The sequence below is a fragment of the Rhinoraja longicauda genome, chromosome 4 (genome assembly GCF_053455715.1).
Source record: "Rhinoraja longicauda isolate Sanriku21f chromosome 4, sRhiLon1.1, whole genome shotgun sequence".
Lineage (NCBI taxonomy): Eukaryota > Metazoa > Chordata > Chondrichthyes > Rajiformes > Arhynchobatidae > Rhinoraja > Rhinoraja longicauda.
Genome location: NC_135956.1, coordinates 1663583 through 1678926, shown reverse-complemented (window position 1 = coordinate 1678926; position 15344 = coordinate 1663583). Strand labels below are relative to the sequence as shown.

The following is a 15344-nucleotide window of genomic DNA, read 5'->3' as shown; positions in this document are numbered from 1 at the left end:
CCTCATTTTTCTCTCGCGGCCGGGGCAGTCGAACTAGCCGCATTCGGGGTGATCGAAGCCCCCGCATCAGGGTGATCGAAGCTCCCGTGTCGGGGTGGTTGAAGCCCCCGCGTTGGGGCGGTCGAAGCTCTTGCGGCTTGGAGCTCCTGAAGTCGGTCTCTAACTAGGGACCACCAGCTCCAAGACGTTAAAGTCCAAAGGCTCCCGCGGTTGGAGCTCCCAAAGTTGGTCTCCAGCAAAGGCCACCAGCTCCTCGATGTTAGGCCGCAGTGGGGACGGAGATACGATATGGAAAAAAAACCCCCGCATCTCCATCAAGGTAAGCCCCACATAAAGCAAGCTAAAGAACACTAAAACATAGATTTAACACATACCCTAAAACAGAGAAGGAAGGGACTGACAGATTGTTGGCGAGGCAGCCATTTAAACCAGCATCTGCAATTCCTTCCAATGTACTTCAAATCTGAGGCGTTTGAAGCAGTTATCAAGTATTTAACTGCTGGCTTAATAATATTCCTGGAACACTTTTAAATGGATGAAGAAAGTAATTTTTTTTTAGTAATTTATCAGGGAACACATTCAAACAACTCCTATAAAGACACAAATTATGCATTATTGATATGTATTTGGAGAGGTGGAGAGCTGGAGCAAAGATGGTCAGGATTAATCATAATCTATATCCTATATCTATAACATGGTGACTTCCAAGACTACTGCTTATTTCCTAAATTGCTTTTCTTAATTTTGCCTGGTTCATAAACTATTGAATCTTTTCATACAAGAATGTCCTTATTTGTCTGAAACAAAGTCCCAGATAAACCATTGATAAAGTAGTGATAAAGCTTTTTAGATGTGAGGGGTCAGGGCCTGATGCTGTGTTGACGATGATTACTCCAGATACTCACAGTGGGTTCAACTCACATGATGTGATTTATTTATAGTATAGGTCCCCGCATGACACTGTCCCTCATTGTCAGTGCGTATCTACGAGGCACTGCCGATGTTGGGCTTGTCCCAGCAGCTCATTCCTGGTCTCAAAGGAGGAGGCATGTGACCTTAGGCATGTCTCTGCAATTCACCTTTACTTTGAGAGGAGGTGCTGGTGGTCCCAGGCTTGTCCCCACAGTTCACCCTGGCCCCTGGAGGAGGAGGAGCTGGTGATCTCAGGCTTCTCCCCACAGTTCACCCTGGCCCCTGGAGGAGGAGGAGCTGGTGATCTCAGGCTTCTCCCCACAGTTCACCCTGGCCCCTGGAGGAGGAGCTGGTGATATTCAGGCTTGTCCTGCCAGCTCAACTTTGGGCTTGAAGAAAAGGCGTTGACGATTTCAGTCTTATCCTGGCAGCTCAGTCTTTGCTTGTGTGTGTGGAGGCACAGTCCCACATTGTCTGTGGGCAGGTAAGAGGCACTGAAGGTCTCAGGATTGCCCCAGCCACTCAGTTGTGGCCTCTGAGGCGGTGCTGGCTGTCTTGGGGTATGTCTCAGTGACTCAGTCTTCCTCCAAACCCTCATGCTTCTCTGGCTGAGACTTATATGGAGTAGGGTGACAAGGTGGGCCAATCCAATGTCAGCTAATTGGACACAACTATTAGTTATCTGGCTGTGGTCTCAGCTCAGTAGAGCAGACGTCTGGCCTCCGTCTGGCCTCTGTCTGGCCTCCGTCTGGCCTCTGTCTGGCCTCCGTCTGGCCTCTGTCTGGCCTCTGTCTGGCCTCCGTCTGGCCTCTGTCTGGCCTCTGTCTGGCCTCCGTCTGGCCTCTGTCTGGCCTCCGTCTGCAGGAGATGGGGGATCAGAGTGGCATCCTGGGGAGGGGGCGCTGTCACAGATGTTTGTCCGGTGGCGAAGCGGTAGAGTTGCTGCCTTACAGCGAATACAGCGCCGGAGACCCGGGTTCCATCCCCACTACGGGTGCTGTCTGTACGTTCTCCCCGTGACCTGCGTGGGTTTTCTCCGAGATCTTCCGTTTCCTCCCACACTCCAAAGACGTGCAGGTTTGTAGGTTAATTGGCTTGGTGAATGTAAAAATTGTCCCTAGTGTGTGTAGGATAGTGTTAATGTGCGGGGATCGCTGGGCGGCGCGGACCCAGTGGGCCGAAGGGCCTGTTTCCGCGCTGTATCTCTAAACTAAACTAAATTATTGGAAGGATGGGAAGATCAAATGACATCTGTAAGTGTACTGTTGGGCTGCATTCACAGCCTGGAATGGGAACAGCTCTACCCAAGTTGCAAGATTTGTGGATGTAGCCTAGTTCATCACAGAGACCTCAGACATCACCATTGACTCCATCTCCACGTCACGATCAAAGTAATTTCCATTTGCAGCCATTCCCTCTTCTCCCTGCTCCTTTCGGGCAGAAGATACATCAGCGTGAAAGCGCGCACCACCAGACTCAGAATCAGGTGGTTTCCCTTTGTATTCAGGCGCTGAATAGTCCTTTCATAAGTTAGGGTGCAGTCTGATTCTCCTCAACCTCATTGCAGGCATTGGATTTGTCTCTGGAGCTGTTGCACTGTAATGCTGAGAACTATATTCTGCACTCCAATCTTTCCCTTTCCACCTATTGTACTTGAGTTTGGTTTGATTGCATGTACATATTGCATTATCTGAAGATAGACACAAAATGCCGGAGAAACTCAGCGGGACAGGCGGCATCTCTGGGGAGAAGGAATGGGTGATGTTTCGGGTCGAGACTCTTCTTCAGTCTAAGAGCCAGGGGAGATGGACAGAGAGATATGTAAGGGTCAGGTGTGAAAATGAGAGTGTCTCCCTCTCCCCTGACTCTCAGTCTGAAGAAGGGTCTCGACTCGAAACGTCACCCATTGCATCTCTCCAGAGATGCTGCCTGTCCCGCTGAGTTACTCCAGTAGTTTGTGTCTATCTACTGTGTAAACCTGCATCTGCAGTTCCTACATATATAATTTTATCTGACTTTAATTGGATAGCATGGAAAACAAAGTTTTTCACTGGAACTTGGCACAGATGACAACGCGAAACCTAAACCTGGTGACATGGTGGTTGATAACCTTTGTCTTTCAGCAAAAGGAAGAAACTTATGCTATTTGATTAGCCAGTTCATTCTTTATACTGGGTGCAATAGAGTGGGAAATTGGACGGATGACCACTGTGTATCTATAAGACATCAAAATGCATGCTTATATATATTGTTCATGCTCATGCAATGCAAAATGTGATCAGGTCACTGATAGCATTTTAATTATACTTCCATTGCCTTTTAATAAGGTGCACCAATTGGACTAAATTATAACGCTGTGAAAGAAAAGATCCTGGCAGTGAATGGAGTGAAAGCGATGCACAGTCTCAACCTCTGGGCTCTAAGCATGAACCAGGTTGTTCTTTCAGTTCACGTTGCCACTGGTCAGTATGCATCATGTTCCTTCCCCTTCCTCTGGCCTTTGAAAACAGTGTTGGCTTTGAAAGATGCTGGGAACTAATCTTACCATGTTATTTTTGAACATTACTCATTATGTAAATAAGGTATCACAAAATGCTGGAGTAACTCAGCAGGTCAGGCAGCATCTCTGGAGAGAAGGAATTGGTGACGTATGTAAATAATGATGTATGTAAATAAGTTCTCTTAACTCTTTGGTCAGGTAAGAATTCCTGACAAGATGCTGATTAGCAGAGAGTATCAAATGGGATAGTCAAGGATGGAGTTAAAGGGAAAGAGAGTAAAGGGATAGTTAATGACCCCGGAATTAACAGGAAAGGAAGCTCACAAAGGGATAGGAGAACATGGCCAAGTGTAATAGGCATCGATGTGAAGGGTGAGATGTGCAAGGAATTAGAAGTATTGTATATGAATGCGCGAAGTATAAGAAGTAAAGTAGATGAGCTTGAGGCTCAGTTATAGGTTGGTAGATACGACATTGTGGGGATTACAGAGACGTGGCTGCAGGAGGATCAGGACTGGGAACTTAATATTCAGGGTTATACATCCTATAGAAAGGACAGGCAGGTGGGCAGAGGAGGTGGGGTAGCTCTGCTGATGAGGGATGGAATTCAGTCCCTTGTGAGGGAAGACATAGGGACTGATGAGGTAGAGTCACTTTGGATTGAGTTGAGGAATTGTAAAGGTAAGAAGACACTAATTGGTGTTATCAACAGACCTCCAAATAGTAGCCTGGATGTAGGGTGTAAGATGCAGCAGGAGTTAAAACTGGCATGTAACAAAGGTAATGCCACTGTGGTGATGGGGGATTTCAATATGCAGGTAGACTGGGAAAATCATGTTGGTTCTGGGCCCCAAGAAAGAGAGTTTGTAGAGTGCCTCCGAGATGGATTCTTAGAGCAGCTTGTAATGGAGCCTACCAGAGAAAAGACAATTCTGGATTTAGTGTTGTCCAACGAACCAGATTTGATAAGAGAACTCGAGGTAAAGGAACGGCTTGGAGGTAGTGATCATAATATGATTAGTTTTAATCTGCAATTTGAGAAGGAGAAGGTTAAATCGGAAGTGTCAATGTTGCAGTTGAACAAAGGGGACTCTGAAGGCATGAGAGAGGAGCTGGTCAGGGACGACTGGAAAGGGATCCTAGCAGGATTGACGGTGGAACAGCAATGACAGGAATTTCTGGGCATAATCCGGAAGACGCAGGATCATTTCATTCCAAAAAGGAAGAAAGATTCTAAGAGGAGTAGGAGGCAACCGTGGCTGACAAAGGAAGTTAGGGATGGAATATAAACTAAAAGAAAAGATGTATAACACAGCAAAGAGTAGCGGGAAGCTAGAGGATTAGGAAACTTTCATAGGACAACAGAAGTTAACAAAACGGGCAATACGGGCTGAAAAGATGAAGTACGAGGAGAAGCTGGCCAAGAATATAAAGAAGGACAGTAAAAGCTTCTTTAGATATGTTAAGTGAAAAAGATTAGTAAAAATAAATGTGGGTCCTTTGAAGGCAGACACGGGTGAAATTATTGTGGGTAACATGGAAATGGCAGAAGAGTTGAACAGGTACTTCGCATCTGTCTTCACTAAGGAAGACACAAACAATCTCCCAGATGTACTGGAGGACAGAGGATCTAGGGGGGTAGAGGAACTGAAAGAAATTTGCATTGGGCGAGAAATAGTATTGGGTAGCCTGATGGGACTGAAGGATGATAAATCCCCAGGGCCTGATGGTCTGCATCCCAGGGTACTCAGGGAGGTGGCTCTAGAAATAATGGACGCATTGGTAGTGTAAGAAAATAACTGCAGATGCTGGTAAAAATCGAAGGTATTTATTCACAAAATGCTTTGTCTCAACATAGAAACATGGACCCGAAACGTCACCCATTCCTTCTCTCCTGAGATGCTGCCTGACCTGCTGAGTTACTCCAGCATTTTGTGAATAAATACCGTGGACGCATTGGTGATCATTTCCCAATGTTCAATAGATTCAGGAACAGTTGCTGTGGATTGGAGGGCAGCTAATGTTATCCCACTTTTCAAGAAAGGAGCGAGAGGGAAAACGCGGAACCAATTAGCCTGACATCGGTGGTGTGTAAGATGCAGGAGTCAATTATTAAAGAGGTAATAACGGTACATTTGGAGAGCGGTAAAAGGATTGGTCCAAGTCAGCATGGATTTATGAAAGGGAAATCATGCTTGACTAATCTTCTGGAATTTTTTGAGGACGTGACAAGTAAAATGGATGAAGGGGAGCCAGTGGATGTAGTGTATATAAACTTCCAGAAAGCCTTTGATAAGGTCCCGCACGGGAGATTGGTGAGCAAAATTAGACCACATGGTATTGGGGGTAGGGTATTGACATGGAAAGAGAATTGGTTGGCAGACAGGAAGCAAAGAGTAGGAGTAAACGGGTCCTTTTCAGAATGGCAGGCAGTGGTGAGTGGAGTGTCGCAAGGCTCGGTGCTGGGGCTGCAATTATTTACCATATATATAAATGATTTAGATGAAGGAATTAGAAGCAACGCTAGCAAGTTTGCAGATGACACAAATCTGGGTGGCAGGGTGAACTGCGAAGAGGATGTTAGGAGGTTGCAGGGTGACTTGGACAGGTTGAGTGAGTGGGCAGATGTGTGGCAGATGCTGTATAATGTAGATAAATGTGAGGTTATCCACTTTGGCGGCAAAAACAAGGAGGCAGATTATTATCTCAATGGTGTTTGGTTAGGTAAGGGCAGGTGCAGCGAGACCTGGGTGTCCTTGTACACCAGTCACTGAAAGTTGGCGTGCAGGTACAGCAGGCAGTGAAGAAAGCTAATGGCATGTTGGCCTTCATAACGAGAGGATTTCAGTATAGGAGTAAAGAGGTTCTTCTGCAGTTGTATAGGGCCCTGGTAAGACCACATCTGGAGTATTGTGTACAGTTATGGTCTCCTAATTTGAGGAAGGACATCCTTGTAATTGAGGCAGTGCAGCCTAGGTTCACGAGATTGATCCCTGGGATGGCGGGACTGTCATATGAGGAAAGATTGAAAAGACTAGGCTTGTATTCACTGGAGTTTAGATGGATGAGAGGGGATCTTATAGAGACATATAAAATTATAAAAGGACTGGATAAGCTAGATGCAGGAAAAATGTTCCCAATGTTGGGCGAGTCCAGAACCAGGGTCCACAGTCTTAGAATAAAGGGGAGGCCATTTAAAACTGAGGTGAGAAGAAACCTTTTCACCCAGAGAGTTGTGAATTTGTGGAATTCTCTGCCACAGGAGGCAGTGGAGGCCAATTCACTGGATGGATTTAAAAGAGAGCTAGATAGAACTCTAGGGGCTAGTGGAATCAGGGGATATGGGGAGATGGCAGGCACAGGTTACTGATTGTGGATGATCAGCCATGATCACAATGAATGGTGGTGCTGGCTCGAAGGGCCAAATGGCCTCCTCCTGGACCTATTGTCTATGTTTCCATGTTTCTATGTTGAGACAAAGCATCAACTGGTTACTTTTTCCACAGATGCTGCTTGACTGGCTGAGTTCTAAACGGATTTCTGTTTGCACATTAAAAATAGGACTCCGTTTAAAGAGTGATGAAGGCATTATGTTAGATCCTGTTTGTTAGCCAGCATGTATTGAGCCATATGTTTGCAAATATATAATGCATTTGATAATGCCAACTTAAAAATAATGACTTTTCCCATTATACACAGCTGATGCAGTGGATCCACAACATGTTCTGAAGGAGATTACTGAGATGGTTTATAAGACATTTAATGTGCACTCTGCCACAATTCAGGTCGAGCGACATTCGGATCAAGACCCAGATTGTTGGTATTGCCAGGAACCCAAGGATTAAAATTGTATAAAACAATTGTGTTTTTTTTCCATTAGCTTATTCTATGTTTAATAAAGGCAGTTCCATTGGCCTTCAGTGCACCCACTTTCAGTTAGCAAACCTCACCAAAATCCAAGAGAGTATATGTGGCGTTTGCGTATCAATATAATTAAGAGTCTAATAAATAATATGTTGCATATTACATTAGTTTAGTTTATTATTGTCACGTGTACCACGTTACAGTGAAAATATTTTTGTTGTGTTGTCCAGAAAAAAACATACATGAACATAATTAAGTGTCACAGTGTACAGATAAAGGACAAAAAGTTACAACATTTACTCCAAGATAAAGTCGGCTAAAGGCTGATTAAAGATAGTTCAAAGGTCCTCAATGAGATAGATTTGAGCTTTTGAACTTTTCTAGTTCCATCAATGCTTACTGGGGTTTGTGTACTGCATCACTTCCTGAAGTCAATCACAATCTCCCTTGTCTTGCTGACATTCAGGGAGAGGTTGTTGTCTTGGCACCAGGTTACGAGATTCTCAATCTCCTTGTGTACTCCATGTCCTCATTATTTGATATCTGGCCCATTATTGTGGTGTCATCTGCGACCTTTTCAATTGATGTGTAGGAAGGAACTGCAGATGCTGGTTTAAACCGAAGATAGGTTCAAAAAGCTGGAGTAACTCAGCGGGACAGGCAGCCATCTCTGGAGAAAAGGAATAGGTGACGCTTCGGGTCGAGTCTGAAGAAGGGTCTCGACCCGAAATGTCACCCATTCCTTCCCTCCAGAGATACTGCCTGACCCGCTGAGTTACTCCAGCATTTTGTGTCTGTCTTAACTTTTATATTGAGCTGGATTGGTATTTGGCTGCACAGTCATGAGTGTACAAGGAGTAGAATAGAGGCTGAGAATGCATCCTTGTGAGTGTTGAGGATCATCGTAGAGGATGATTTGCCATCTACCCATTTGCAGAAAAATTGCTTGTCTGATTTCCCTCAGCAACTTAAACATTCTATGTTAATTAACATTTGCATCAGTAAAGATGCTACATGAGTGATCAAAAAGAATACCCATGAAATGCTGCGGGGCCTTCCATCGCCCGGTGTGGCTCGGCCGCGGGACTTTACATCGCCCGGTGCAGCTCGGCTGCAGGACTTTTCATCGCTGGTTCGGTTCGGCCGCGGGAATTAACATCGCCCGGTGTGGCTCGGCCACGGGACTTAGCTGCGCAAGGCTTGGTCACGGGGCCTTCCATCACCCGGCTCGGCCGCGAGACGTTTCAGCGCCCGGTGCGACTCGGCCGTGGGGACTTCCATCCCCTTGCGGGGACTGTGCGGGTCGGTCGGGGACGAGCTGTCTGTCCGTGGGCGTGGGGAAGAGAGTGGAAGTTTTGTTGCCTCCATCACAGTGAGGGGGTGTTTGGAGTCACTGTGATGGACGTTTGTGTTGGGGTCATGTGTCTTGTGTTCTTTTTTGTATGACTGCTATGTAGTTTCGTTCGGTACCTTGGTACCGAATGACAAATAAAGCTCTGTTATACTGTTATAATGTTTTTGCCAATTACACTGAGAGTCCGTTTACCAAGTGCTTTCCATTACTTTTTTATTTCTGACTCAAATGAATTGTGTAACAAAACCTAACTGAAATTTTCAAAAATGTAAAAAAGTAAATGTGGTCTAGGCATTATGGTTGATGTATGGAAGTTTTGCACTCGAAACCTAATGCAAAAGGCTCGGTTGCATGCAATCGAAGGCAAAATAGATGAAAGAATGGCTTGGTATTAGGGGGAAGAAGGTAATCGTGGGGGGTTTTGTGTGTGATTAGAATCCCATGGCCAGTTGTGCACCAGAGGGCTCAGGGATCATTGATGGGACACTTACTGTTATACATCCATTAATGACTTAAATGATAATGTATGTGTGTGTGTGTGGGGAGGGGTGTTCTGAGTAAGTTTGCAGATGATATTAAAGTTGTTGATGGTGTGCACAGTGAAGAACATAGCCTTAAGGGCCTGTCCCACTTAGGTGATTTTTTAGGTGACTGCCGGCGACTGTCATAGTCGTAGCAGGTCGCCGAAAAACCGGCGACTGGACCCCCCCTACGACAATGTCTACGACAAGCTACAACAACCTACCACCTAGACAACGTCAAGCTACGGCAAGCTACCGACAACCAGCGACTAAGTCATGACTTAGGACGTCCACCTACGACCACATAGGCGACAACCTACGAACAAACAGGCGACAACCTACGTCAACCGAAGTCAACCTACGAGACAAGCTACGACAAGCTACGACAAGCTACGACCCTGTCGGTGACAACTGAAAACAATTGAAGACAATTCACGTCATTTTAGCCTCCGGTTTTGACGCCGGTACCTGTCGCCGGTTGACGTAGGTTGACGTAGGGAGTCGCCAATGGAATTCACCAAAGTCAGCACCGGCGACAACCTACGTCACCTGGTGACAACCTACGACAGCACCTACATCAGGAGACGTCAAGCTACGCTCATTGGCGTCAAACCCACTGTCGCCAAAAAATGTTCAACTTTCTGAAAATCCAGTGGCGACCAGAAAGACGCTACGACTCTTTGGAGACGACTCACGACCGTACAGGCAACACCCCGGCGACCGTGTGGAGACAGCCTAGTCACCTGTAGTCACCTAAAACATCACCTGTGGGACAGGCCCTTTATTCTTCAGCTGGTAAATTGACAGAGCATTGGCAGGTATGCACTGACATGCAAAGGGATGCCGAGGGTGGGACATTCATAATGAATGGTAGTCCCAGAGGGTATTGGAGACGAGAGAGACTATGGTGCACAAATCCAAAGACCTCTGAAGCTGGCAGCAGAGGTGGGTAAAGAAGGCATGTGTGATGGTAGCCTTCATTGGCCAAGGCATTGAATATAAGCACCAGAGAGGTTAACATACAGCTTTATAAAATACTAGACCATGGACCCGTTGGGCCCAAACCTCTCCTGCATTGGTGCAGCACCCTCTCCCCTCTCCCCCCTCCCTCCCTCCCCCCTCCCATCCCCCTCCCCTCCCTCCACACCCCCTCCTCCCTTCCCCTCCCCCCACTCCATCCCCCTCAACCCCCCTTATCCTCCCTCCTCCTCCACTCCCTCCCTCCCTCCACCCACTTCCCTCCCTCCCTCACCCCCTTCCTCCCTCCCTCCCTCCCTCCCGAGGAGATAGATTTAAACTTTAAAATGTGAATAACTTAAAAGCTATAACACCGATTTCAATGAAACTTCTTCCATTAGCACCAAAGGGACGACGGTGAGTAAGGTGGGCCTAAAATTGTCGCGTTGGAGATGAGAAGATTGAGACCTGACAGAGTATGCAAAACTGTCGTGGCCAGAGACGGCAGATGATGGTAATTTTTTCCCATAGCAAAGGTAATTATAACTAGAGTCATAGGTTTATGGTAAGGAGTAAAAGGTTTAGAGGGGCAAAAGCAAAACAAAACTTACACCCAGAAGTAGGGATGTCAACTGTCCCATATTAGCCGGGACATCCAGTATTTTGGGCTAAATTAGTTTGTTCCGTATGGGACCGCCCTTGTCCCGTATTAGGCCCGTGGGGTGCTGTAGGCCCAGACGTTATAGGTCCGGACAGTGTTGTAGGAAAAAAACTGCAGATGCTGGTTAAAATCTGTGTCTACCTTCCGAACAGTGTAGCCTTGGGGGCCGCTGCAGGTTCAGAGGCCCCAGCACCGCCAAACGGAGGTTGCGTAGCAACCCGCCTCCCGGCCCGGGCGGCCACCATTGGTGGAGCGGGAGCACGTGGCCGCTGGGTGAGTGAGGTCATGTGGGGCACTGAACGGTGATGTCACCATGTTCCGTATTTGGGAGTGAGATAGTTGGCACCCCTACCCAGAAGGTAGATAGAGTTTGGCATGCACTGCCTGAGAGGGTAGTGGGGACAGAGATCTCCATGGGACACAAGAAGTACCTGGAGGAGCAGTGAATCTTTAAAGCAGAGATGACTAAGGACCAAGTGCTGAGTGAATAGAATTGGCATAGATGAATACTTGATGGCCGGCATGGATAGGTTGGGGTGTTGGGGCTGGTTCTGTGCATGACTAAAATAATAATCATTTTTAAAACAAAATCCATCAAATAAAGATAATTTATTTTAAAGCACTGCATTTTTACATCTCAGTGTCAGCCATTGTCAGAAGCTGGGAGAAATTCCAAATGGGTAGCATGGATACAATTATCAAAGTTACCATAGAAACATAGAAAATAGGTGCAGGAGGAGGTCATTCGGCCCTTCGAGCCAGCATTGCCATTCATTGTGATCATGGCTGATCATCCATAATCAGTAACCCTTGCCTGCCTTCTCCCCATATCCCTTGATTCCACTAGCCCCTAGAGCTCTATCTAACTCTCGTAAATTCATCTACTCTTTTGAATTGGCTTCCACTGCCCTCTGTGGCGGAGAATTCCACAAATTCACAACTCTCTGGGTGAAAAGGTTTCTTCTCACCTCAGTTTTAAATGGCCTCCCCTTTATTCTAAGACTGTGGACCCTGGTTCTGGACTCGCCCAACATTGGGAACATTTTTCCTGCATCTAGCTTGTCCAGTCCTTTTATGATTTTATACGTCTCTATAAGATCCCCTCTCATCCTTCTAAACTCCGGCAAATACAAGCTCAGTCTTTCCAATCTTTCCTCATATGACAGTCCCGCCATCCCAGGGATCAATCTCGTGAACCTACGTTGCACTGCCTCAATAGCAAGGATGTCCTTCCTCAAATTAGGAGACCAAAACTGCACACAATACTCTAGATATTGTCTCACCAGGGCCCTGTCCAACTGCAGAAGGACCTCTTTGTAGTTGTAGCAACAATGTAGCTCTTAGCTGCATTATTTGTGTAGCTAATACCCCATTTTTGGTTTGCATTCTGATCATAATGTTAATTTCTGCAAGCTTATTTGTCTTGAAGATTAAAAAAATAATTTTAATGGGTACGGTTTTGCTTCTGCGCTTGGATATTTATTTGCCCGTCATTACCTGTGCTGCCACCTTCACAGATCCTGGGCATGTGCTCCATGGTCACTCTGTTCCCTTGGGCACTTCCATTCACGGTGTATGCCCTATCCTTACTACACTTCCATCAGTGCACCACCTCTTCTGAGTGGCGGTGCTGCCCCTGTTTGTCTTTCTTCTTTCCTTGTCTATTTGTTAGTGTTAGATGTACGTAACAGCCTATATTTATCTGTGTATATGTGGGGGGTGGTGGGTGGTGGGGGAAACCTTTTTCAAAATCTCTTCCTCAATGGAGACGCGACCCTTTTCCGTGTCGTTTCTCCGTTCGCGCTGCGGCCTAACATCGTGGAGTTGGCGGCCTCCAGCTGGGATCGACCTTGAAGCCTCCGGTCGCAGGGCCTGGACTTACCATCTCTGAGCTGGCCGACTCTCGGAGGCTGTGGTGGCGCTGTGACCGTGGCTGCGACTTTACCTTCGGAGGTTTCAGCCGTGGGCTCAGGAGCTCGCAGGTCCTTGGCTGGTGACCGGGTTTCGGGAACTCCAGCCATAGCAGCTTCGACCGCGCCGAATCGCAAGGCTCGATCGGCCCGTTACAGGACCTTCATCTCCCTGCGTGGCTCGGCCGCGGACCTTCCTTCACCCGGTGGGGGCTTCAAAAAAATCGGGAGCCTCGATCGCCTCGACGCCGCAGTTTGACTGCCTGACCGTGGGAGAAAAACAAAGGAGGAGATAAGACTTTTTGCCATCCATCACAGTGAGGAGGTGCCTGGAGGAGTCACTGTGTTGAATGTTTATGTTAAACTTATGTGATTGTGTGTTTGTACTCTTTATAGACAATAGACAATAGACAATAGATGCAGGAGGAGGCCATTTGGCCCTTCGAGCCAGCACCGCCATTCACCGTGATCATGGCTGATCATCCAGAATCAGTGGTCCATTCCTGCCTTCTCCCCATATCCCTTGACTCCGCTATCATTAAGAGCTCTATCTAACTCTGTCTTGAAAGCATCCAGAGAATTGGCCTCCACTTCCTTCTGAGGCAGAGAATTCCACAGATTCACAACTCTCTGAGTGAAATAGTTTTTCCTCATCTCCGTTCAAAATGGCTTACGCCTTATTCTTAAACTGTTGGCCCCTGGTTCGGGACTTCCCCAAAATTGGGAACATGTTTCGGGAACATGGACTCTAAGGTGTCCAATCCCTTAATATGTTTCAATAAGATCCCCTCTCATCCTTCTAAATTCCAGTGTATACAAGCCTAGTCGCTCCAGTCTTTCAATGTATGACAGTCCTGCAATTTCCAGGAATTAACCTGGTAAGCCTACACTGCACTCCCTCAATAGCAAGAATGTTCTTCCTCAAGTTTGGAGACCAAAACTGCACACAGTACTCCAGGTGTGGTCTCACAACTGTACAACTGCAGAAGGACCTCTTTGCTCCTATACTCAACTCCTCTTGTCATAACTGTATGACAACGACATTTTGTTCAAATTTATTTTGAATGACAATAAATGCTTCAATTCAATTCAAATGAATTCTCAGAATTCCTTTGCACTAGCAATTGCTCTGGTCTCTTTGCCATACAGTCAACGGCATGGTATGGCGTAAAACTGTCCTCCCTGCAATCATCAACAATCCAACTGGTTGTGTAATAAGCTCTCTAGCTTTATTCACCTCGAGTATGCATTCCTGCCTTCTCCCCATATCCCTTGACTCCGCTATCATTAAGAGCTCTATCTAACTCTGTCTTGAAAGCATCCAGAGAATTGGCCTCCACTTCCTTCTGAGGCAGAGAATTCCACAGATTCACAACTCTCTGAGTGAAATAGTTTTTCCTCATCTCCGTTCAAAATGGCTTACGCCTTATTCTTAAACTGTTGGCCCCTGGTTCGGGACTTCCCCAAAATTGGGAACATGTTTCGGGAACATGGACTCTAAGGTGTCCAATCCCTTAATATGTTTCAATAAGATCCCCTCTCATCCTTCTAAATTCCAGTGTATACAAGCCTAGTCGCTCCAGTCTTTCAATGTATGACAGTCCTGCAATTTCCAGGAATTAACCTGGTAAGCCTACACTGCACTCCCTCAATAGCAAGAATGTTCTTCCTCAAGTTTGGAGACCAAAACTGCACACAGTACTCCAGGTGTGGTCTCACAACTGTACAACTGCAGAAGGACCTCTTTGCTCCTATACTCAACTCCTCTTGTCATAACTGTATGACAACGACATTTTGTTCAAATTTATTTTGAATGACAATAAATGCTTCAATTCAATTCAAATGAATTCTCAGAATTCCTTTGCACTAGCAATTGCTCTGGTCTCTTTGCCATACAGTCAACGGCATGGTATGGCGTAAAACTGTCCTCCCTGCAATCATCAACAATCCAACTGGTTGTGTAATAAGCTCTCTAGCTTTATTCACCTCGAGTATGCAGTCTTTTACTTTGCGTTCTTCTTTTACACATTTCACCAAGGTTTTCCTCTGGTCTTGAATTTATACTCTATATAAATGATATTTGTATGGTGTCAAAATTGTTACATTTAGTTATATTTGCGGATGACACTAATGTATTTTGTTCAGGGAAAAACATGAAGCAACTTTTGGACACAGTTAAAGGGGAATTGGAAACCCTAAAGAAGTGGTTAGATACTAATAAATTGTCATTAAATCTAAGTAAAACAATATTTATCGTGTTTGGAAATCGAAAAATAAATTTGGAGGTAACACTTATGATTAATGATGTAGAAATTGAAAGAGTGTATGAAAATAAATTCTTGGGAGTGATAATAGATCATAAACTCTGTTGGAAACCACACATAAAACATATCAAATCAAAACTGTCTAAATCCATTGCAATACTGCACAAAACTAAGGCCATCTTGAATCAAAATTCACTATTTACGTTATATTGCTCACTCATTATTCCATATATTACATACTGTGTAGAAGTATGGGGAAACACCTACAAAACTAGCACTAATTCAATCTTTATATTGCAAAAAATAGCAGTAAGAATTGTCAATAACGCTGGTTATAATGACCCAACCGACCCATTATTTATGGAATCATATGCCCTAAAATTTATGGACCTAGTAGACTT

At 45.7% G+C, this 15344-nt stretch overlaps 1 protein-coding gene across 1 annotated transcript in view; it reads left to right on the top strand.

Moving 5' to 3' along the window:
* Positions 1 to 7257, top strand: part of slc30a8 (solute carrier family 30 member 8) — a 30651-nt gene extending 23394 nt beyond the window's left edge. The window contains exons 7-8 of the mRNA XM_078398472.1: positions 3240 to 3374; positions 7112 to 7257. Coding sequence (XP_078254598.1) covers positions 3240 to 3374; positions 7112 to 7257 — 281 coding nt within the window. The remainder of the gene's footprint in view (positions 1 to 3239; positions 3375 to 7111) is intronic.
* The last annotated feature ends 8087 nt before the right edge of the window (positions 7258 to 15344 follow it).